The sequence below is a fragment of the Chaetodon trifascialis genome, chromosome 6 (genome assembly GCF_039877785.1).
Source record: "Chaetodon trifascialis isolate fChaTrf1 chromosome 6, fChaTrf1.hap1, whole genome shotgun sequence".
Taxonomy (NCBI): Eukaryota; Metazoa; Chordata; class Actinopteri; order Chaetodontiformes; family Chaetodontidae; genus Chaetodon; species Chaetodon trifascialis.
The window spans coordinates 3,040,569-3,064,334 of record NC_092061.1 but is presented as its reverse complement, the minus strand read 5'-3'; the positions used below and the strand labels follow the sequence as shown (position 1 = coordinate 3,064,334).

The window sequence follows — 23,766 nt, the reverse complement described above, 5'->3', positions numbered from 1 at the left end:
TGTTTTTGCTGTTTGAAACACTCTCTAGGTTTAGTTTGATGGTAGAAACGAGGAGGCAACCGGAAGTAGAAATCTAAAGAGGAGACGAGAGGAGGAAACATTGAGAAGGTGGTTTTTATGCCAAACAGTGAAGCTCCTGGTGATGATGATGAGGAGTTCAGCGATGTGTCGATGGTCTGTGAAATGTGAGAATGATGAGAGAAAGTCGGCGGGTGTCCACTCTAATATTTTGCTGGTTTCATGTGAGATACTTTTGTTTCCTAACACTTGATTTTGTTACTGTAAGATATTTCCTGTTGTATATGTGGCATCGAGGCACTTCATAATTCTTTATATTTTTGTACGTCAATCATCGTTCCTGTTCTGATCAAAGGAAATAATTTAAAAAGATGTATATCCTAATTGAATAAAAAAAAAGCAGTTCCCAAAGCCTAATTCTGTTGTGTCGAGTTGGTTTGTTTCTTAATTTGATCACAGGATGTTGTATTAGTTTGTAATTATTAAACACTGAATCAATGATCAAGGACTTAAGTTTATTTTCACAGCTGATGAGTGAAGTTAAAAAAGCTGTTTGCTGATTTGTAGCTGTGAAACCACATGATCAGAACTGCACGCTCTCATTGGTGTGACGCCTCTAGATGGGCGGGGCGAACGTCAAACAGGAAGTCGGCAGCACGCGAGGTGAGCTGAGTTATTTCTCTGCTAGTTTTCATCGCGAAGTTGTTAGAGTTTATGTGTTGCTCAAACTTTTGGTGGAATCGTGAACGTGATGTTGTACAGCAACAAAATCAGAGAAAAAATTAGAGTTAGTGTTTATATTTTTGGAAAACGTGGTTTTATTTGGCTCATACTCACGCACACCGGTTAATGTGATTCGGACAGTTAAAACGAACAGGTGAAGGGAGTCCCTGATGGGGGCAGGACCTGAACCTGCCAGGTCTGCAGAGGCCAGCAGAGACCTGGGAGCACATTGAGTCCTGATTTCTCCAAGAGGATGGCACCAGCCTGCAGAGCTAATCAGCCTAGTCAATGATAGGATTTTATGTATTTATTTCTAAAAGGGTCTGCCACAGCGTGCAAATGAGATGGCAGGAATGAGTGTTGACTTTTAGCAACAAGTTAGAGGACGATGAAGACGAATGTCCTCAGTAATGCTTTAATTACAAACTAAACTGGACAAACTGTTGCGACAACCGATCAGTGAATTCAGTGTACATGAGCAGAAACTTTGGTCTCCATCCATTGAGCTCATTCTGTCGTCAAAAGACAGCAAACAAAGCCCCCTCAGAAGGTCAGAAGATAAAATCCTTCCGTGAGCTCGAAGCTGTGTGTTACACTTACATAAGACCTCTGCTGTAAAGTGAGACAGAAGACTAATTCCAGTCTTAATTTCATAACACAATGCACCTTGTAGAGCTCATGGAAGTTACATGACGGGATCATTACAGACATGCAGCCTGACCTTTATGCAGACCACAGGAGAACAGATGAAGAGCACTCTGCTCTTCATCATCACTCACTGCAGCATTAACGTGAGTCAGGATTGTAGTTTCTCATCTTGTGTAAAGTTAAATATCTGCTCCAGAGTTCTCAAACATGTCGCTGTTAAAACGTGCTCTTGCTGCCCCCTGGTGGTACCCCACCTCCACCGCGCTGGTTCATTTCCCTGCAGCTAAAAACAAACACGACTCTGAGACCATGAATAGCAATAAGCTTTTTATTTAAACATTAAGGCAGTGTCTTTTTTGTTTTTCATTTTTACACTGCTATCCACAAAGCTTGCTGGTGGGCATGTAGAATTTAACCATGTGAATATTTTTATTTTTTTTATTTTTCATTTTTTCAGAATACCAACCTTGAAGCAAGCCACATAAATATTTACATCTCTTCAGTTTTATATACAATCCTTGCTATTATACAGTGGGTTATAATAAAAAAAAAAAATCATTATGCACAAAATGGTCTAACAATGTACTGTTTATGTCAATCCCCCCACCCGCGCTTGGACAGTGAACACATCAGCAATCAACTTTCTTTTCACCTTTTGAACGACTACTTTTGATTTGTGACATGACGGAAATCAAAACAATCTGTAGGAACAAAATAGAAGCGTGTTAAAATTCATTTCAGTATACTTTAAAAACAACACATTAGTCCGTCTCCGGTTCGGGGAACAGCTGGATATGGCTTAGTCTGTTTACCGTCACATTCTTCAGTTTCAGGAAACATGCAGAGGCCGATGGACGAAGCCCGGCTGCATCGAAACGACAAACCCTCCGTCAGTCTGATAGAACACTAAAACACGGCGGAGCTTCCTGCAGGTGTGGCGCGCTGGATGATTCACAGAGGAAGAGGAGGTAGTCCTATAACAGTCATGTCTGCTGTGAGAATCCACTGTGACCAAATGAACTGGAGACAGAGACGAACGCCTTTCTGCGCCGCGAGTCACAAACAGAGGGCGACCTTCGAAATACTGCAGTAAAATGTGAGAACATGACTAACGTCACATAAAACTACCAGAGTGCTTCCATGCTTCCCCTCCGCCTCCTCTAACCGGCGCAAACGCAGGTTCGCCGCCCTGTCGCGCCGCCGCGTCTCGTTCTCAACAGAAACCAGTCAAACAGTTAAAAGCTAAGGCTGTGATGGATTTGGAAGAAAAAAATGCACACAAAATCTTAAAAAAAAAAAAAAAAGGACGTTTCGTTTGCGTTGTTTTGGGATTTCCCTGCGTGGACAGCGTGAACCGTGATGGGGCTGAAAGGAAAGTTGTGCGTCACTTGGTAACTTCTGTACTGTATATGTAAAATAAATGGCACTTAACACTAGGAATATCTCATAACTGTACAAAACCTGCCCGGATGAGGAGCGGCGTCTCGGCTCCTCCTCCAGGCAGCGAAAGGTCAGAGGTCAGACCGTCACAACGGCTCCTAGACGGGATTCCAGCAGCCGACGGAAGCCGCCGCCGCGGGGCCACAGAAAGATGGCTTTATGTCACCTCTTCAATGCGAACAAACTGCGAGTGATGCTGAGGAGCTCGCCGTTAAGCAGCTTTAAGGTTGGTCCGCACCTGCTCGAAGCGGCGAAGTCGTCGTTCACTGAAACGTGATTGTCGCTTTGAGCGATGAAGAACATCGGTGGCGAGACCAAAACTAAACAGATGGGTGCTGAGGGATCCCTCCGCGGTTCTTGAGTCCGTTTCTCACGTGCCCCAGGAAACGGCGATTCTTACAAATGCCATTGTGAACAGATCGACGACTAAGTGCTTAATATCCAAAAACTGTTTGAACAAACACAGACATGGTTAATATAAAAACAGTGAGAAAGTGTCACTTGTTTCAGAGCCATCTCGCCGCGTGGACACCTGAAGTCAACAGGCCTTCGCCGCCCCTCAGGCCCCTCCCTCATATATGACATCAGCAATGAACAGCGTGTTTACCCTGTAAACCAATGATACGACCGCCCCCCCTCCCACATAACAATCTCTGCCCCCGCCCTCCAAAAGATACATCATTGCAGATAATAGACAACAAATGACACCATCAAAAGTTCACCATCAAAATGTACTAAAGGTCTCAGCTCACGTTCCAAACACAGGACTGGACTGAATTTAAAGGAGCAAAAGAACCAAAACGAGAAAAACAAGATGTCGATCCTCCTCCCGCCTCCTCGCACGTCCTCCTGTAGTGGCAGCAGTGCACCTGGAGTTCACCGTGAAGCAACAGGGTCCTCGCTGCTCCCAGGTCAGATCTGCGTCCAAATCCGTCGGCGGAGCGCGATCGGGCTCCGGAGCAGAGGAGCAGGAGCTCCTGCAGGAGCAGGTCAGTGTGTCTGTTCATAAGGCCAGTGAGGAAAAGTAGTAAAGTTAAAAAAAAAAAGAAAAAAAAAAGTGATTTGTCCTTTAGAGTAGTCCTGGAGTGAATGCATAACACGTAGGCGCGCACGCGCACACACACGCACACACGTATGGAGCAGCAGTGCCCCAGCTCCTCCTGCTCGGCCTCTCAGGTGTGTGAACGCTGATGGAGGAGGTGCAGAGTGGAATGATGCAGGGAGGTCTGTGGATGCCTGGGCAGGTGTGTGTGCGTGTGTGTGTGTGTGCGTGTGTGCGTGTGCGGCTGCAGCAGCACGGCGTCGGTGGACTCTTAGCGGCTCCTGCGCTGCGACACAACTTGGGGTCACTCGCTGTCGGACAGGGTCTCGTACTGAGACATGAGCAGAGGTTTGGGCTCCTCCTCCCAGGGCCGGCCCTGTCCGGATCCTAAACCTGGGCCCTGGGCCCCCGGCTGGCCAGAGGAGGGGGAGGGAGCGGACACCGTCCCGCTGGGGAAACGCATGATCAACGGGTTGCACGGGAACGGGGTCGGAGTTGAACCTGCGGAGACAGACGTGATGTTTTAAAGACGTTTTGTCCTTTTCCAGGTAAACGGAGTCTCAGCGAGGAGCTTCATACCTGTGGACGAAGGCCGGTCCTCCCACACTCGGTTGGTGAGAGGAGTCCGTCTGTTGCAGTCTCCCTCGGAGTGGACCGAGGACACTGAGGACGGCCTCTCGCCCCCCGACAGGCCCGGTCCTGGAGATTTGGCCTTCCGCCCGTTAGAGCGTCCTCCGCCCTTTGAAGACTTTCCTCCACCTGTGAACGGAGAAGGCGGAGCTTAAACCTCCAGAGCAAAACCACGTCGGCTCTGTTCAGAGCTGCTGATGCACAACAGAAAACCCACAGGGCTCATCTGAGGGGGGTCCCGCTTAAATGTGTGTTTGACAGACAGGAGTGACGATTCTATTAATGTACAAATAAAATCTAAAAACTTTATTTGAATCTAAACAAGGACAGGTGCTGGTGGTCAACTGACGAGAAGCTCGCACAGCAAAGCATGCTGGGAGCTTCACAATCTTCACCTGAGACGAGGATTTTCTGACTGAGCTACGAGCAGGACGCACTGTTACTCTGTGACGGTGGAAATCTGATGTTTTAAGGTGGATCGAGGCGTTAAAGCTGAGTGTCACAGGTCAAACGAGGCCTTACGAAGGAAAAGAGATTTTAAAGCGTCAGTGTTCAGCTGTTCTAATAAACGCTCGTTCGCACCTTGTGAGAAAAAGTCCTCGGCTCGTCCGTCGGCTAAAGGCATCCCGGACACGCCGGAGCCCATCAGGTTAGCGGCGTTGGAGGGAGAGCGCTCGTCAGACTGGTCGTCGTATTTTCCCATCAAGGCTTTTCGTATGATGGCCTCCAGGCCGATGGAGTTCCCCGGCGTCTCTGGAGTCGGGTGGCAGCGGACGCTCACGGGTCCTGTGGAAGGAGAGGGCGTGCAGCGATCAGAGGGCGTGTGTGTTAGTGTGTGTGCGTGTGGACAGTCTGCATCTTTGAGTCTTTGAGGCCGTTTCCTCGCTTCAGATCACTTAAACACCTGACGGGCTTTTACCTGCAGTCGTGGACGCCGGCATGTTGAAGATCTCTGTCCCTGGCTGACCTGCGTCTGAAGGAGGGAACGTTGTTCGTTTACTGAACGCAGCACAGAGCTTTTCTGCTGGAAACAATTTGACTGTTGCTGAGGTCACACTTACTGAAATCGCCCTCATTTCCCACCACCGTCATCTTCTTGATCATCTCCTGCTTCTTCGACTTCACAATGGCCGAGGTGTTCTCCGTCAGCTTGCTGAAGAACGCCGGAGGCTGGGAGGCGTTGGGAGGAGAGCGGGAGCCCATTCTGCAGCCGGGACGGAGAGCCGGGTCAACACAGAGCAAACGCCGTGACATCACTGAGCCTAAAACACCTCACAGACTGAGTGTGTCTGCATGTTTACATGCAAATGTTCAAACTTCAGTGTGTTTTTAGAGACATCTGCAGCTCTTTTGTGTGCATTTGGACTCTAACCAGCAGCACTTTCAGGTACTTCTGAACATTTCTGCTCAAATTATTTGCAGGAACAACGATTCAAACAAATGTTACACTCAAACCATAAATCATCCACTCGAACAATGATTATGCTGCTGTGCTCAGAGGACTCAGAGGGCTGAAATCTTCTTTTTAGCGTCCTAGCATAAACCTTCCTCACGAGGTTTAGCCGATAGCAGCTCCACCTGTTGGTCCTGACTGTAAGCCAGTTACCTCCTCACAGCTGTAATATCACATCTGTAGTAAAGACGTTGAAGGAGGAGACCTTTGACCACCAAAATCTAATCAGTTCATCTCTGATTCCAAGCGGACGTTTGAGCTAAATTTGAAGACATTCCCTCAGTGGGACGAATGTCCGGACCACCTGTAAACCTAAAGCTGTCTCCAGCATGGCGGCATAGAGACGTCAACACCGGCTCTCTCTGAAAGCCTGTTACCTCCACGCAACTCAGAGGAGACGTCTCAAGCATTTATCACCTGAGCGTGAATGCCATCTAAAGGTGAAGCTGTCATTTACCGCCTGAATGTTGCAGATTAGACGCTGCTAATCTTAAATATTACACAAACTGCGTCCATCAGAGACACACAGCATGCTGGGACCATGTGGCTTCATGCAAAGAATAAACCGTGTCTGCAGCACTGTGGGCCCTTACCCTTGCTCTCCCTGCTCGCTGGGGTAGGAGGCCCCTCCCTGGACTTCAGGCTCAGAGCTGGCTCCAGCAGGAGATACTGGTTCAATGCCGTCATTGGAAACACTGACAGGTGAAGTCTTGGGCTGAGGAGGAGACCTGCAGACAACACAGACAGTCGCAGCATCAAGTACAGCAGAGGGAGCGTTTACACAGCACGCAGCGCCCACACAGATGCTGCTGCTGCTCCTACCGGTCTCTGTTGCGTTCTCCGCCGAGGCCCTCTGGATATCGGGGTCCTTGGGCGGACTCCTGAGAGGTGGGCGGGAGCTGGGAGGCACTGGGTGGACGGGTCAAGTCCAGGACAGGAGAGCCGTGGTAGCTCTGCTGCTGCTGGCTCTGCCTGGTGTAGTCTTTAGTTATCACCTCCTGTTTGTGTACACACATCACGAATACCTGCTCAGTTCAAGCTCTGGAAGCGTGTCACGCTGCTGGTTTTGTCGTTTGTGATGCGGCGGTTGGTGAACTTACACTGATGTGCTGAGCCAGCGTGACCACCCGCTGGCTGCCTTTGACACAGGGGGACGGGGGCTGCTGGCCTGGAGACAGTCTCTCCTCAGATGGAGGCCGGTACAGACCGTGAGGCTCCATCTTCTGTTGAACTGAGAGCCGAATCCAAAGAACACACACACGCGTACGCCCACCCACGCACGCACGCACGCACACACACACACAAAAGGACATCCACACACAGGTACAAGTTAGCTTTGATTTAAGTCCACGGCGACACAATCAAAGATCTCTACAACGGAAACATGCATAACTCAGAAATGTCCGTCAATCCTTCAGATCTTGTGGCGGATGTGAAATTCAAACATTTCATGTAACATCTGCACATGAAAGCTCAAAGGACAAGCTCTCCTAAAAACGACAATCTGACAGCGTGACAAGCTGCCTCCTATCTCTCATTTATTTATAATTCTACTCTTTGCATAGAGCTAGCAGGCATAGTGCTAACCAGAAATGTTGCTAAAATTGACTGGTTTTGCATCAGTGACTCATAAATGAAGAAGTCAGAACTTCATTTTATAACTGATGCACTGAACAGTTAAAATCATAGAGGTATGCTATGAGCGCGACTGGGCTATGACTATAACTAGAGCCGGCCCTGGTTAATATGTGAATTTCCTGCTGAGGCATCCTGGGAGCACATAAGATGATTTTCCCTCGAGTGTCAAGTCTCACTCTGTGTTTTCTTACACAACTGTTGCACTACAGTATTTATCTGAGCAGAGGATGATGTAAGGTGAATGCAGGGGGAAGGATTGACTGCGTGGACTCCAGAGAGGACGCGTCCCCCGGAGGGACAGGATGCTGTGGTTTCTGTTGTTAGCTAGCAACCACAGCAGAAACTCTGGGTTCACTTGAACAACAGCTTCTCTCTGCGGCACCAGCGAGCCAACAGCAAGGTGACGAGGTCTTATTAAGAAGTCTGCCTGGCGGTCTCGTCTCTTTTGAGAATCGCGCTTCCCGTTGACTTCTGTGCGTACGGGAGGTTGTTTTTAACACTCGTCTGAACTCAGCATGCAGCTGTCACTTGGCCTACGGGCTTGTGAAATATATAAAGACGTGACACATCGCGCTACAAGCTGAAAACAGAACAGAATCACATTCCAAATGACGGACAAACTCCCAGAGGCTTGATTGAGAGAGATGTGTTGAGCGTTGTGGAAAAAATAAAGAAAAAAAATCAGCATAAATTACAGTGAGCCATAAATAGGAACATGCAGAGATTTGGGGGGGCAGAAGCTGCAGTACCCCCCTCCTCCCCGGATGGCTGAGTCTTTTCCACGTCCCTCCTCTTTCCCACCCTCCCCCCCGGTGCTCTCTGGGACCCCGGGGAGGCCGACTGGCGGCTGGTGAGGCTTTCGGTGGTTTAATGAAAGGGAGCGTCACGCCAATTCTCTATTCCCTTCACTCATGTGGGTACGTGTGGTCATGACCACAGCAGTGTTGGGTCTGGGGGTGTCTACAGGAACAACACGCAGCAGTCGAGTAGAGCTGCTGCATTTCTAACGTCAAAGCGTTTGAATTACGGGAAGTCTCATTTAACATGGGATATACAAGCCTCCTGTGGTGAAATGCCTTTTCAACTGTCGGGGATATTCTCGTCACGCCCGCCTGCGTGTGGTGAAATATTCCCTTTAAAGTAAGCAGCCGCCTGGGAGGGAGGAGGGGTGCCACATGTTGAATTCAAGTCACATCCTCTACGAAAAGAAAATGAAAATAAGCAGCAAAGGATGTTCTGCCCTGACGTCCCGCCAGCTTCAGCTACCTGAACATGACACCTTAAAGGACACCTCGGATCTTCTTCATGGAAAATCTGTTAGCCGTTAATGTTTTATCAAAGGTTTTAAAGTGCCAGTCAGGTCCAATGTGGACCGGCTGGAGGTTTGGTTTTCCAGAGGGCACCCTTGGTGGTCTTTAAGACTGTAAAGAAAACTAATAATAATAAAAAAAAAACGAAAAGCACTGAAGGAAAACAAAAATGTAAATGAATTGGGCTGATTTGATAATGCCAACCACCACAGCGTGCAAGAGGCCACAGACTGACGGGGGGAGGGTCTGGGTGATGAGGGGGACCCCTGGGATCCAGAGCGTCTTACCATCAGTGGCGCCGCTGGCAACAAGCGAGCCCGTCTCTGGCATCCCCGTTTCACAAGAAATTTGACGCATAATAATCGCGTTTATGAAGTTGGCCGCAGTCATGGTGGTCTTACCGAGTGCTCGGAGCTCTTGTTCCTGAATGGACATCGGTTTGTTTTGAGTCTTTTCCCTACTAGGTGTACCGCTTTCTCCACGGCCAGGAGGGTTCTCCGACTGGAGAGGCAGCAGGTGTTGCGGCCGGCCTGAAGCCGGGGGGTAGGAACCTGGGTACATTCCTCCTGGGCCGGGGCTGGACAGCTTGGGGTCACATTTGCTGGAGGGCCCGTGTTGGTCCTGCACATGCTTGGGGAGACCTCCCCTGTTTTTGCCTCCATCGCGACTCTGCTCTTTGGCCACGCTGGAGTCCACTGCAGGCGGGTAGGCCTCGGGGGGCACGCCTGTCCTTTGGAGGTGAGCAGGGTAACCTTGGTAGCGTGCCGGCCCTGAAGGCATGGACCTGGCAGGACGAGAAAAACACATTTAGTAAACAAGACGATGAAAACGTTCCCCTGGCTGAGAACACTTGTGAGAAATTAGCGGTGGAAAATGTCCCGGAGTCGTCCTCGTAAACACGGAGCTCAAACGTACCGAAACACAGATGAGCTGGAGTGTTCGCTGACGGAAAGAGTTTTGCCGCCGGTGTTGTGCAGGACGCTCGGCCTCTGCTGCACGGTCTCCTGGGTGCGGGGGGACACGGGGGAGTGCTGGTGGCTGTACGGCTGGGAGGACGGTCTCACTCCGCTGCTGCTGCTGGCCAAGCTGTGCTCTGTCCCTGAGAGGCGCAAACATTCACATCTCACACAAGCGTTCCTCAAACCGGTATCTTACTTTAACCTGCAGATAAAAGTGAGAAACACACCTGGTCGCCAGATGGGGGCGTGCTCCACATTTCCAACAGAGCCGCCCTTCTCACGGTCCCGGTCTCTCTCTCTGTCCCGGTCCCTTTCCCGGTCCCGCTCCCGTTCTCTCTCCCGGTCCCGTTCGCGCTCCCTCTCCCTCTCCCGGTCTCTCTCGCGCTCCCGGTCTCTCTCGCGGTCCCTCTCTCGCTCTCTGTCACGCTCACGGTCTCTTTCACGCTCGCGCTCTGAAGACGAAGACGTGCCTTGCATCTTGTTCATGTGCGACGACCCGACTGTGCAGAAACAGAGGAAAGAAAATCTCATTATAACAACAACATGAGTGCAACATATTTTACCTGGAGGTGAGTTCGCGTGAGCTGTACCAGGTGAGATGGGGGAGGTGGTGTAAGGCCTGCCAGGGAAGGTGGTGCTTCCCCCGGGGATGTAGGTGATGCGATCCATTGGGGAGCCGGCTGCCCCTGCAGAGGGAGGGACCAGGACAGGTAAGTGTGGCACCTGAGAAAGATCGATGATTCCTGGGGGACAGAGAGAAGAGAAGGTTGAAGAAAAGCCTCGCAGCTGCTCCAGGTGTGTTCTGGTCTGGAGGACGACAGGTAAACAAAGACCGTTCTCACACTGGTCCGCTTCATCAGATTTCATTTAGCTGCATGTTTGTTTTTACAGATGCAACAGTCATGTGGTAATGTTATGATGTGAGGGGAAAAACCTGGTTTGTATCTTTGAAATAATAAAACCGACTTAAGAAAAACAAAATAATACAGTGACCAAGAGGCAAATCTTTACCACCTGGGAAAAAGATGAAAATGATTACAAAGCACTAAAATGAGAGAAAACCATCAGATCTGATTAGATTCTGCTTTAGTTTCCAGAAAAGAGTCACTCATGAGCAAAGCAAGACGTGTTCCTGTGAATACTGCCGCTGGTGGTTTGTTGACACTGCTGCTTTACTTTATGTTGAAAACAAAACTCTCTCACAACAACCTTTCAGCAAGTTCAGTTTCAACCAACTAAAGCTGAATCCATCGAATCCTTCTCACAGTTATCCACTTGAGTCGCAGTGCACGGTTAACTGTTTGCACTCGCTCGTGCTTCAGCTTCCAGGTGATTCTATGACTGAATGAAATGCAGACGTCTGTAGTTATGAGTCTGTGCTGAGGGCAAAGTTTACAGCTGTTCTGCAGAAAAAGAAGAGCCAGAACCAGACGAAGGGGAGCGCGGTGAAGTCGGCCGGCCTTACCACGCGGGGCGGCAGAGTAGGGCAGAGGAAGGGGCTGGTCTCGTGTAGTGAGGCCCCTCAGCAGGTCGGGGCGCTGGGCGGCCATGGCGGCGGCCGCAGGCCACTGGTGCATCTGCTGGGAGGTGATGTAGTCATTGAGCAGCGTCTGGCGGTTCTCCAGGGCCGCAGTGTCAGGAAAGCCACGGATGAGGTAGGGGTAGGGATGGGGGTATGCGGGGTTGGGGGCCAGATGACGAGGCAAGTAGTAGGCTGCTGTGTATGAAGAGAAGGAAACAGGTCTGACATTCATATTGGACTAAAAAACAAACTGACAACAGATGTTTTCATGTGTTTTTCTTGACAGACCCTCGCAGTGCTTTGGCTACAGGTGTGAGGATGAAATATAAACCAGGAAGTCCAGTTTGAAGGATAATCAGACACTGGTAGTCCACCTGGTTTGTGCTCTCTCATGCATCTTGAATTGCTCAATGCAGTTCTCACACTACAAAAGTTGAGCCAATTTTTGCCAGATTCCTCTGCGTTTTGTTTTTTGATGGTTTTTGTACACACTGCACCAACACAAAGGTCTTTTTGATTCAGGGATAACACAGTAGGCCTTCAAGAACCACGTTCTGGTCTGGTCTGACTGTGGCTGTACCTGGGTCGATGGGGATGCCGCGGGGCAGTGCTGCAGGATCAAAGGCTAAAGGGATTTGACGGTACACGTCTGCAGCTCCGAGACCCTGCAGCAGACGCTCGTAGGTCTGCTGATCTGCAACACCTTGGAGAGGTGATTTGGTAGCAGTCATTTCCCTGGGGGTCGGTGTGGCTTTACGCTCCTGGGGCGGATTCTTACTGGAACCTGGAGAGAAAATGAGGAAACAGACCAAGTGAAACTTTGTGGGATGAAGGATGAAGTATCTGATGTATTACAGTGAGGCTACAGCAAGAATCAAGCCCAGACCAACAAAAACATCTGTCTCATCTGTGTGAGATATACCCACCATCATGCTGCCTTTGGCTCGCCTCCCTGGACAGAGGGGAGCCACGATGCGAGGGCCCGGGATAAGGAGCCCGTAAGCCGCCTTTGTCGTCGTAGCCCACTGGACTATGGTGGGCCTTGCTTCCCTGCTCTGACCCCAGCGTGAGGGGGGAGGAGCGGGCTATGGGGCTGGCCGTGCTGACCACAGCGCTGGGCCGCCCTTTCGGTGGCTCTTCGTAGCGGCCCCTCTCGGCACGCATGTCCAGGTGGGAGGGCGCATTGTGGTAGGAGCGCGGTGAGCTTGCGATGATGGAGCGGACATCGTGACGCTTCCCTGAACTGGCTGCTTCCTGCTTCATGGGTGTTCCCTGAAAAGACGCGACAGGAGTGAATCTGAGAAGTGCAGAGAGGCTCAAACGTTAAGGGCTGGATGGCCTCCGCAGGTGTGAATACCTGTGCTATGATGCCCTCCTTGCCAGGCTGTCTGAGCTCCTCCCTGGGAATGAGGTGGATGGAGCGCCCGGCCTCCTTCACCGTGGGCACCATGCCCTCTCGGCCCTTCATGGGGTCAGAAAGTGAACCGGGCCCGCGGGGTGGGGAGCCCTCCCTCTTCATCTGCTTGGCCTCCCTCCTCAGGTATCCATCCTGAGGGTCCAGATGACGAGGAATACCTGGAACCAGAACAACAGGTCAGTCTGATTCCTCTTCAAACAAGAGTGGGCAGCATATTTACATTTTTGTTTTCATAATTTAGACAGAGGAGAGCAGAGAAATGAAGAAACGCCACGACAGGATCAGCTCAGATGCTTCTGAAAGCAGCTTCCATCTGCGAGATGAGACGCGATGGTTATCTGACTTTGCTGCTATCAGATAGATAAATATGAACATCAACATGAACGTGCTCCTGCCTGCGGGTGAGTTCTGGTAAGCCGGCACAATCTGTTTCTCCATCGGAAAAAGAAATAAAAAAATCTCTCCCTCTGCAGCTCTGCTGAGTGAGCACCGAGAGCACAAAGAGCGAGTTCCTTCAGGAAAAACACCGAACGCAGACACGACACACAGTTAAACAGCATCATCGAGCCAGCGGAGACGTTTACGCTCAGTTCAAAGATTTAAGACTTCTCTCGGTCTGATTGTGTCAATCTGATCTGCCGCGCTTACAACCACGAACGCCTCAGCCCTCAGCTGTGATTAGTGAAACACTGTCAGCTCGTCTCCCAGCAGAAGGAAACAAGCCCTCAAAATGAACACGTCTCGTGTCATCCTACCTTGAGAGATGGAACCACGGATGTGATGAGCATCCTTGTAGGGGGTGTGATGTGGACTGTCCCGGTCGTGAGGCATGGCTCGACCAATCAGACCTGAGGTGGAGGTAGAGGAGGAGGCGCAGTGAGACGGAGGACGAGGGCAAATGATTTAATCAATAATAAGAGGCGCATGTGATTAAAGGAGGTCAAACAGCGATGCGGGGTTAAGTGGGGTCGTCTCTTACCCTCACAGTTGGCGGCAGACAGTGAATCCCTCATAGGCAGCCCTCTGGAGATGCCTCCCTCCATCACGTCATAAGGCCGCTTCAGGCCTAGAATGTCCCCGGGCTGCCCAGGGCCTCGGCCCTCATCTTTAGGGGTCTGAGAGGTTGAGCCTGCAAATGACGGATGACACAGAGAATGTGTCATTATAATTTGGCAAACAATACCTCTTTGTTCAGGAGCAGCCAATGAGGTTTAATGATTTACCTGAATGACCCCAGGTGACTTACAGGGTTTGTGTCAGAGCTCAGTTAAAATGAAAGTGAACGCCGGCCGCGGCCGAGCTGATGTACTCACGGTCGTAGGTGAGAATGTGCCCACTGATGCCCTCGTAGACCACATGGCCCTTAGAAAGCGCCTCTTCCCGCTCCCGCTCGGCTCGGCTGGCGCTGTCCTCTGTGATCAGACGGGTTATGGTTCCCTTATACAGCACGTCAGCCGGTGTCCCCTGCGTTGAAGAGAGGGGGCGTGATTTCTTAATGAAAGGTCTGCTCTGGTCTGCTCTGACTTTTACAGGACAGACTGTTTACAGGAGACGGCCTGGACTGCGCCAGTTAGACTAGAGCCACTTCAGGACCATGTTTACATGCCAAAGACCCCCCAAAAAAGGTGCTATTAAATATATATATATACAACATATTTAATGTTTTTCCTCATTGACTTCAGTGATTTTTGTAAGTATCTGCTTATTGTGAATCTGATGCAGCAACACGTTTCACAGACTGAAAGCTGTGGAACGGTCCAAAAACACCTGTTTGGATCATTCCACAGGTAAACAGGTTGATCAGTAACAGGTGAGAGGATCATGATTGGGTATGAAAGGGGCGTCCTGGAAAGGCTCAGTCGTTCATAGAGGATGGAGCGAGTTCACCACCTTGTGAACACATGATTGGATGAAGCAGGTTACTGCACAGACTCAGGGACACTTCAGGAAGCTGCTGGCAATAAACAGAGTTAATCTGTAAATGACTGATTCAGACTGATTCATGTTTTCCAGTCCAGACTTTTTTAGGATCAGGGTTAATGAGTCAGAGTACAGGCCAAAGCGATCCTGATACGATTATGAAACAGACAGCGTGACCGAGAGGGAATAGTCTCCGTTCTTCTTTTCGGGATTGTAGAATTGGACGTAATTGGAGCAGCAGTGAGCTGTTGCTTTCACTGTCATGCTCATTGTAGACTGTGTCACAAGCAGAATGTGTATTCTGCCTCTTGAATCGAGTGTTTGTCACGATGGTGACAGATGACGAGGACGCAAATAAATGAAAAAAATCATCAAGTGTCGTTACAGAGGTGCAACGACACTTGATGACAACAGGCAGCTTTGTTGAAAACCTTGAGTCACATCACTCGTTCACAGAGTGAGTAACACTGGGACGCCGCTGCAGAGAGGGGGTGGACGTTTGAGGAGAGACACAGTTGTGCCTGAGATCACATTTCTTGTCTCTTGATTGCAGCTTTTCCAGGAAGACATTGCTGAAGGTTGGGGGCCAGATTAGCAGGGCTCCGTGTGTGTGTGTGTGTGTGTGGATATATTTACTCATCCATCACACACATACACACACACATCTATCAATCCATCTAGCTGCAGGACACAAACAAACAAAGGAGCTGCCCCTCTACAGCTGATTATTCTTCACGGCTTTCACCTTCTTCTAACTCATCTGTCATGGCGGATGACTTCCCCCTCAGTGCTTGTTTTCTCTTGTATCCCAGTTGGATGTGATATTACAGTGGGCATATCAATGACTGGGCCGGAGTAAACAGATAAATAAGAGAAGGAACAGACGCGGTACAGTGTGTACCTGTTTCTAAGGCGACAGGGCCACTCAGAGCTGTGGTTATGTCACAGCAGCAGGGAAATCTAGCAGCCGCAGCACTTGGCTCGCCTCATGACGTCTCAACGGATCCGCTGCTCCTGCTTTCACCCGTAAGTGCACACATGAAAGCCTGCTAACACGAAGGCTGCGAGTTCCACGGCGGGGGCTTTAAACAGTACGAGCAGGGGCCAGAAGACAGCGTCGGTGTGGGCAGAAACAGCGCTAACTATCAGAGGAAGTGGGCGAATAGAAAAATAATGAGCGTGGGTTGACGTGTAACGGCCATAAAAAGCTGCTGCGATCATGAACCTGAGCACAGTTAAACACGATGTCAATTTAAGTTCAAGGTTTGCATCCATCAGTCTGGGCGAAGCAGGTCGCATTAACCCGAGCGAGCTGAGGGGAAACACATCATCTTATTTCTAATAGCAAGTCTCTGCTAAACCTGAATAATGGCTCATTCACAGCGGATTGTTTCAGTGCCGACTTATCTAAATGAATTTCAGAGGTGATTCAGAGGTTCTCCAAATAAAAGGGGAAGAGAAGTGTTTGCCAGTTGTCTGTCGTAATGCACTACTCCGATTTGAACGCTGTCAGCAGAAAACTCCTAACGCACTCGGATCAGGGTTGCCGCGCCCAGCACGGCCATAAACGACGTGCACAATGAGAGATTCTGCTCCCGTCGGAGTGAAAACACACCAGTTTCCACCATCAACAAGGATTTTAGATTAAACCTTTCATTGTGGCTCTACTTCAGATAAAGTGTACTCTGTGCAGCTTTGTTAGTTTTGTTTGCTGTTGGGTAAAAGACTTGATTGGGGCATTGCTGACTCCCACAAAGCAAAGACAAAGGACTTCTGTGGCCTGAGCTCACCTGAGTAATGGAGCCCCCTCGGTAGGAGATTGACGAATCTGGATGCATTCTGGTCCCTGGGATGCCCTTAGTGATACTACCCCCCTGAACAGCTGGAATAGAACCTGTGAAGATAAAGAAAAGCAGTATTCGCAGTGAGAGAGGAGCAATACATAAAAAACTTCAAAAAGTTCTGCAGGGTCGACCGAAAAGCTCGTGAGAACAGCTGCAGCCAAAGCAAACGTTACAGGTTGTTTGGATCACTGTTTGTTGTCTTAAATGTATTTACAGTCTTATTTTTAATTGTAATTTCAGTCTAAATGCTGTATCTACTGATGTAAGAGTGGAAGCATGGCGTGTTGAGGCACCGCTGGCAGTAATTACAGCTTTGAATCGTCTCAAGTTTGCGTCGAGCAGCTTTGCACACATGGATCTGGACAGTTTTTCCCATTCCTCACATCCTCTCAAGCTGTCAGATTAGATGAGCTTCAGTGAACTCTACTCCCCCCGATCTTCAGTTCAGATTTAAGTCTATTCTGGGCCACTCAAGCACATTCAGAGATCTGTCCTAAAGTCCTCCTGTGTGGTCCTCGCTGTGTGCCTCAGGTCACTGTCATGCTGCTGCAGCGTGACAGCGCTGAACACAACATGTGGAAAAATTCATCATTTGACTTTGTTACTGAAGTGTGTGTGTGTGTGTGTGTGTGTGTGTGTGTGTGTGTGTGTGTGTGTGTGTGTGTGTGTGTGTGTGTGTGTGTGTGTGTGGGGCACCTCGACCGACCAAAATTAAGTGGGTTTCAAATAATCATGTGACGCAACACAACTTGGGAAAGGCGGAAAATCATTCTTCACCCGTGACGCAGGGGACAAGGACAAAATTACTCACCGCGTCCAGCATCGTGAGGTGTCCCCTGGGACGACGGGTTGTCTGCTTGGGAGGAGGAGCTGCGAGGGGACAACTGCTCCTGTTTGACCACGGGGAAAGGACCTGCTGTGCAGACAGTGATGAGAGAGACATGTCTCAGTGTAATGGTCGTGGCAGGAGCGGAGGAAACTGAAGCAGATGAGGTCCCTGCAGAGTTTACACACCTGCTTTCCTCTGATCCATCCAAGACATCCCCATCTGTGTGGGTGGCATCTTCCCGTGGTCCAACACATGAGCCGGGCTGTGCAACTGCACCGGGGTGCCCTGAAGACACGAGTCATGATGGTGACGTATAATATCACTGCTTGTGTGTACAGTTTTTATCCACATATTAATGTTTTACGTGACAAATATTCCATCGTCTCTGATTTCTGTGGGCTCACTTTGTGAGGGGCCTTAGTTCTTTGTGTGTGCTGCTGTACCTGTGTGATGGAGCCCCCTGGCTTGGTGGAGGAAATGAGTGGTGGTGGCTCTGTGAGGGGCCTCACTGCTGCTAGTCTGCTGCTGTCCGGGGGCAGACTGGTGAGAGAGGGGTGGCCTGCTTGCTGGAACGCTGGAGGACAGGACAGATTATGACACTGAGATTTGACTACTGGATTCTTGGCAGAAGATTTAAAGACACATTTCAGCATCAACAAGCAGAGAATTTGTTCAAAGTTCCTGTAAAGAACAAAGATAGGGCAGAGCAGAGAGGACTCACAGTTGAAGTGGAGCAGGTGCTGGTCGTGACTTATCTTGGCCATGTCTCGCGGGGACATGGGGTAGGGGGAGAGGACTGGCCGACCTAAGTTGGAGGTCCTCAGGTCATCGGGGCCGAGCGCCTGCTTCTTGGCTTCACTGTGCGGCGAGAAAGCCCGCGACTTTTCTGCAACGACACAAACACAAACAACGTGAGGAGCAAAGCGCAGCGCTCACCTCCGCTAAGCCAAGAATCTGCCTTCAGCCGCCGCTCACACTGTCATCACTGTCGTCCACTAGCACACAGCACCCCTGACGCCACAGCAAGCCACTGCTAATATTTATTTTAAAGTACACACAGTAAAATCCTGCAGAGGACGGCCTGCATTGTGTTTAAGGTGTGATTAAAAGAGGGAATGGTGTGGTAAAGGGGTGAACCTACTTAATCCCTGCAGGAGGGTCTGTAACCACCTCTCGCTGCTTTCCAGCTCTGAAGGGACACAAACACACCACAGATCATTGCATCCTCACACAAAAACATGCACTAACTGTACTTCTGTGACCGCCAACAGATAAATGCTAGCAAACAGTAGCTTCAGTGCAGCTCGTAAACACAGTATGTGTACACCTGCCTCTGTCAGACGCTGCATTAAGCCTTTTTCTTTCCTAGAGATTCGTGGAAAAGTGAGAAAGCGGTTGCATCCTTTAGAGTTCGTAGCTGCTGTGCCCAGTTGGTTATAAAAGACCTGTCTTTGTCCGGACTGTTGCTACAAGTCTTACACTGTGCTCTCAGAGATTCACATTCCACAAGCTCACAGTAAGTGCACTGAACTAGACTATATTCCCTTCTGGGTCGATAGCAATACCGGATCATTTATCAGTTCCCTCTCCACGAGTGTCCCAGAAACACTTGAATACCCTAAGCACTAGAGAACACAGACTCAAGGTTAGAGCATGTAGCAAGGACCAACTAAGTGAAACTAGATCAAATGCTACTAAAACTGCATCATACGCAGCACTTTCATTAACCTCCATTTTCATTTCATCATTTCATTATTCCTCATTTGCAGCGCTAATCGTGTTTCCTATAAATCCGTGTGTACTGAACATTTAAAACTGACCACTTTAGCAGTGCACCGTGTTATACATTCAAACATCCTGCAGATCATGGAGAGGAAGTGATGGTGAGGGAAGAAACATGCGTGGAGATTAATACGAAACAAATATTGGACTGTGTAACGTTAGCAGCTCACAAACATCCTATCCCAGCCTGACAGGTGAAGTGCTGATGTGACTAGTGGCTTAAAAGATCAGCTCCTCGACTCTTTATGCAACATGCGGCGGGTTTCTGTCGTGATGAAGGTGTGCGTACCATCCTTGTCGCTGGTGGAGGGGCTGCGTGGGCGAATGCGAGGGCTGCTGCTATGAAGAGCCTCCCTGTCTCTCTCTGCCTGCGGGTTGTAAGGCTGCTGTTTGCCTGGCTGGCCTGAAAGCTGCTGCTGCTGCTGCTGCTGCTGCTGCTGCTGCTGCTGCTGCTGCTGTTTGACCTCCTGAGAGGACTCCCCATGAGCCATGGTGATCTGCTGCTGGTACAGTGCCAGGGCGTGGGGGGGCAGCACTGCCTTGCCACCCCCACTCCGCTGACTGCCCTGCATGGAGGCTTCTGGCATCTACAGAGAGGATGAGAGAAAAAGAAAAAGGTTATAATCACACCACACACATAACACAGCCTGGGCCTCCCCAGTGTTTGACATATGGTTTGCCACATCCACTATCTGATTAACATGATAGCAAATAAGCATCTCTTATTTCTTGGTAAGCTAAAGTTTCCCCTAATGCCTCAGATCTAGTTTCTTCTCCACAAAGCAATCTATCCCATCATCCTCCATCTGGCCAGCTTATCTTATACAAATATGACTTAACAATTTCACCTGCTATACTGTTATCTCTGTAAGCAAAGAGACAGGGATGGCATTGATGGGACCGTGATGGAGGACAGTCTGTGTGTGTGTGTGTGTGTGTGTGTGTGTGTGTGTGCGTGCGTGCGTGCGTGCGTGCGTGCGTGCGTGCGTGCGTGCGTGCGTGCGTGCGTGCGTGCGCGCGTGTGTGCTGGGCAAATCACCTTCCTGTTGCAAAACACTACCTGGGTAAAAGACACGTTTCTGAAGACAGAAAAGCCGAGGCGCTCTTCACCTCGCCGTCTGACAATACACACAGTGAGACACATTCGGTTTAACTAGTGACTCACAATCGGTGGTATGGCGGCAGCCCTCTGCTTGAGCTGCTTCAGGTCCATGGGCTTCTGCAGGGGGGAGGATATGACCCCATCATGTGTGTAGTTCAGCAGGCTTGGCCGTGGAGAGGTCATTCTGCACAGACAGGAATATGTCAGTAAGTAAAGCATCATTTTAAAAAATCCAGACCTATACAAGACACCTTAAAGTGTGCACACGCCTGCCTACACACTCCACAAAGGAGACACAATCACACACCCTCACTCCCTAAACAAAGTGTTTGTGACGGGGAGCAGCAGGAGCGCACGGCGTCTGTGTGTGACTGTGGAAACGAACAGTTAAAATCCATATCCATGTCTCGCACATCTGTCGAAAGCACACAACGCACTCTGAATCACAGACTGACACACACTTTGATGCATGCACGCACGCACACACGCACGCACACACACACACACACACACACACAAACACACACACACACACACACACACACTCCCTTTGTTTGCTTTGGCAGAGAGGGCAGCGTTTCCCTTGGCTCTGCCAGTACATGTAGTCTGCTGTCATGGAAAAAATTGAACAAATACCGTGCAAACACGACTAATCACTCCTCCCACGCACTTTGACACCCATTTCATGTGGCCTCATTCACAGACATATACTATGCATTACCTATATACATATATAAAATATATACGTGTTCATACACATATCATATATATATATATATATATATATATATATATATATATATATATATATATATATATATATATATATATATATATATATATATATATATATATATGTACACACACACACACACACACATGCACAGTAAATATATATTCTCATTCATACAAAGTACAAATAAAAGCAGGTTGAAGAAAAGAGCAGCCTGTGGTGTACACATAAGTGGCTTGCCAAATATGGCTTCGCTGCTGTACAGTGTAGCTAAGCAACGAATAACACTTCAAAACCCTGCTGCTGTATTTTTTTATGTCTGCTGTGGTAGACCAGAGAAGTAGGACACCTAGGAAACCACAGCTCAAAAACCAGAGGCCCTTTGACACCGATAATCTCGAGCAGGGCTGCTGATGTCATCAGCGACACACGACATGAAAGATGTGGTGAAACGTTTTTGTTTTGTTTTTTTTCAGCTGAATGAAGTTTATGAGGAACAGAACGATCTGAGCTCTTACCTGCTTTTATCTGCGCTGTCTGTCTCTTCCACTTCGTCAGCACTGCAGGTGGCGCTCGAGTCGCTGTCCCCGTGGGAGCCTGTTTTGGCCCCGTGGTCCTTCTTGGAGCTCTTGCTGGAGCTTTTGACTTCCTCCATCTCCGCTATGGGAGGTTTCTTATCGGTGGCATCGCTGGGTGGCGTTGGCTGCTCTTTGCTGGGCTCCCCTGTCTCAGTCTTTATCTCCTGCTTGATGGCGGAGTCTGCGTCTTCCTTGACGGGAGGTTTCTCGTCCCCTCCCTGGCCCGTGTCGGACCCGGCCGCCTCCTTGTCCCCGCTGTTGGAGCTGGCCTTTGACCTGCCGGAGCCTTCCTCCTTCGCCTTGCTGTCCTCTGATGAGTGTGGCGAGGGCAGGCTCTCCGTGTCGGAGCTGTTGTTGGCTCCACCTGGAAGGACGAAGGGAAAAGCAGATGAAAAGACGAGACTGGGCTTCTCCTGTTAATCATGCTGTATCTCCTCGTCCCTTCTCCTCCATCTTTTCTCCATCTCTTTCTGCTAAACCAGATTCTTCACAGTGCCAGTCTTCTGCCTAATCAGGTTTCACTGTACAATAAGGAGGAACACAAAACCAATTGGGATGATGGACGAAATCCCCCGGGGCCCCAGCGCTCTGTGGTGGAGTACAGTCTACGCTCCACACGTCTATCAACAGACTACAGCAGGATTTCCAGCACGCTTTCATGTTTGTCAGTGCGGAGCGTGACTCTTCAGGCTGCTCGCAGACTTTCATTACACTGTAACATCACATCCACTCAGCAGCCACCTTATCAGGTTCACCTGCGCCGTCTGACGCAACAGCTCAGCGACAGATTCAACCTTTCTCCAGATAATGATGTTCACTTTAGATTAACACTGTCAGACGTTTTAATTCCACTACGTGTGTTAGTGAGGTGGAGGTTTGCAGCAGGGTTGAACTCAACAGCACAACATTAAACAACCTTTCTACTGATTTACGGAAATAACAGAAACTGTCCATCTGAAGCTCTGTAAAGGCAGAATATGTTAAGTTTGGAATCACCATTTAAATTTAAGTTTCTCTTCTTTAGTCTTTGAAAAAAGAAGGATTTTAATCAACATTTCACATAAATAAATAGTTCTTCAAAACCTTGTTACAGCTACAACACTGAACCGTATACTGAAATAAAATAGCATCCTAATTCTGTGAATAAATGCAGATGACATAGAGGTAATTATCATGATGCATGCAGCTCTAGAGACTGGTGTACCTTCTCCATCTTCAGGGGCCTCCTCCTCATTGCCGCTGGCTCCTGAACCCTCCATTTCCTCCTCCTCTGCCGCATACGGGGCGCTGGCCTCCTCATTCTGGACGGTTTTGCCCCTACGGCGGGCCTTTCGTTCCTTCTCCTGGGTCAAAACAAACACACACTAAATAAAAACAGCCCAGGGAACAAAGACCTTCAGACGCAGGAGAAAACTGGACACCACGTTCTGGTTGCCTGGTCACAAAAAGTGGAGCAACCACAGCTCCCAAACTTCCCCGGCGCTCACCGATTTCATTTTATGCTGCTGCAGAATCTCGTCCAGTTTCTGCCTCTTCTTGTAGTTGAAGTAGAAGTTCTTGCACTGTGACACGGTTTTTGATCCCACCATCTTGGCGATGGCGGACCAATTCCTACCATACTGGAGAAGGCCTGGAAATCACAGACGGACAGGCAGCAGGATTAACAGAGATGACACGTGGCCTTGAATGACATCAAGTATTCTCTTTGACATGTGCAAAGTGTTGTAAAGATTATACATGTGATGGTTATTTTGGTTTATATACTATGAACAGCATCTCCACTAGTGCACAAAATGGAAGTCTCTCAATGGTAAATCAATAGCTATAAACATCTGTCTCTAAACAGCTGCCAAAACTGTAGCACAGCCTGGGAGTTTAGTTCACAATGCAACACAGACACAGTCCCCGTCTCCCTGCAGCAGCATGGCCTGATGCCATATGCTCCCTAAGTAGAGACAGAGACAGATACAGAGGGAGGAGTGGTGGCCGAACCGTCACTCATACCGATGACATCACTGACTCTCCCCGCTGGGGTCACTCCGTGTCACATCCTCACTGACTTTGATGTGACCCATTTCCAAGAAAGCCTGGTCCTTTACCCAGTCAACCACATGATTGTGCCTTACACAAGAGTCTACAGGCCCCCGCTGGGCCCGAGCTGTGATAGATCAACCTGCC

At 49.4% G+C, this 23,766-nt stretch overlaps 1 protein-coding gene across 10 annotated transcripts in view; it reads right to left on the bottom strand.

Moving 5' to 3' along the window:
• Positions 1 to 1,705: 1,705 nt before the first annotated feature.
• ncor2 (nuclear receptor corepressor 2) overlaps positions 1,706 to 23,766 on the bottom strand; it is a 79,646-nt gene continuing 57,585 nt past the window's right edge. The window contains exons 18-48 of one of the 10 annotated variants that reach the window (XM_070963612.1): positions 23,076 to 23,218; positions 22,793 to 22,931; positions 21,529 to 21,952; positions 20,341 to 20,461; positions 19,465 to 19,762; positions 18,535 to 18,582; positions 18,115 to 18,279; positions 17,837 to 17,967; positions 17,579 to 17,678; positions 17,376 to 17,480; positions 16,511 to 16,614; positions 14,114 to 14,264; positions 13,780 to 13,929; positions 13,556 to 13,648; positions 12,741 to 12,958; positions 12,310 to 12,655; positions 11,964 to 12,167; positions 11,327 to 11,578; positions 10,452 to 10,604; positions 10,177 to 10,361; positions 10,089 to 10,140; positions 9,818 to 10,001; positions 9,304 to 9,686; positions 7,055 to 7,185; positions 6,777 to 6,952; positions 6,548 to 6,682; positions 5,563 to 5,705; positions 5,421 to 5,474; positions 5,084 to 5,287; positions 4,451 to 4,630; positions 1,706 to 4,372 (exon numbers count right to left, since the gene is read on the bottom strand). In XM_070963612.1, coding sequence (XP_070819713.1) covers positions 4,176 to 4,372; positions 4,451 to 4,630; positions 5,084 to 5,287; positions 5,421 to 5,474; positions 5,563 to 5,705; positions 6,548 to 6,682; positions 6,777 to 6,952; positions 7,055 to 7,185; positions 9,304 to 9,686; positions 9,818 to 10,001; positions 10,089 to 10,140; positions 10,177 to 10,361; positions 10,452 to 10,604; positions 11,327 to 11,578; positions 11,964 to 12,167; positions 12,310 to 12,655; positions 12,741 to 12,958; positions 13,556 to 13,648; positions 13,780 to 13,929; positions 14,114 to 14,264; positions 16,511 to 16,614; positions 17,376 to 17,480; positions 17,579 to 17,678; positions 17,837 to 17,967; positions 18,115 to 18,279; positions 18,535 to 18,582; positions 19,465 to 19,762; positions 20,341 to 20,461; positions 21,529 to 21,952; positions 22,793 to 22,931; positions 23,076 to 23,218 — 5,369 coding nt within the window. In that variant the 3' untranslated portion in view covers positions 1,706 to 4,175. Of the gene's footprint in view, positions 4,373 to 4,450; positions 4,631 to 5,083; positions 5,288 to 5,420; positions 5,475 to 5,562; positions 5,706 to 6,547; positions 6,683 to 6,776; positions 6,953 to 7,054; positions 7,186 to 9,189; positions 9,687 to 9,817; positions 10,002 to 10,088; positions 10,362 to 10,451; positions 10,605 to 11,326; positions 11,579 to 11,963; positions 12,168 to 12,309; positions 12,656 to 12,740; positions 12,959 to 13,555; positions 13,649 to 13,779; positions 13,930 to 14,113; positions 14,265 to 16,510; positions 16,615 to 17,375; positions 17,481 to 17,578; positions 17,679 to 17,836; positions 17,968 to 18,114; positions 18,280 to 18,534; positions 18,583 to 19,464; positions 19,763 to 20,340; positions 20,462 to 21,528; positions 21,953 to 22,792; positions 22,932 to 23,075; positions 23,219 to 23,766 lie in introns of all 10 variants that reach the window. The other 9 variants (XM_070963606.1, XM_070963607.1, XM_070963614.1 and 6 more) reach the window with 9 other exon arrangements.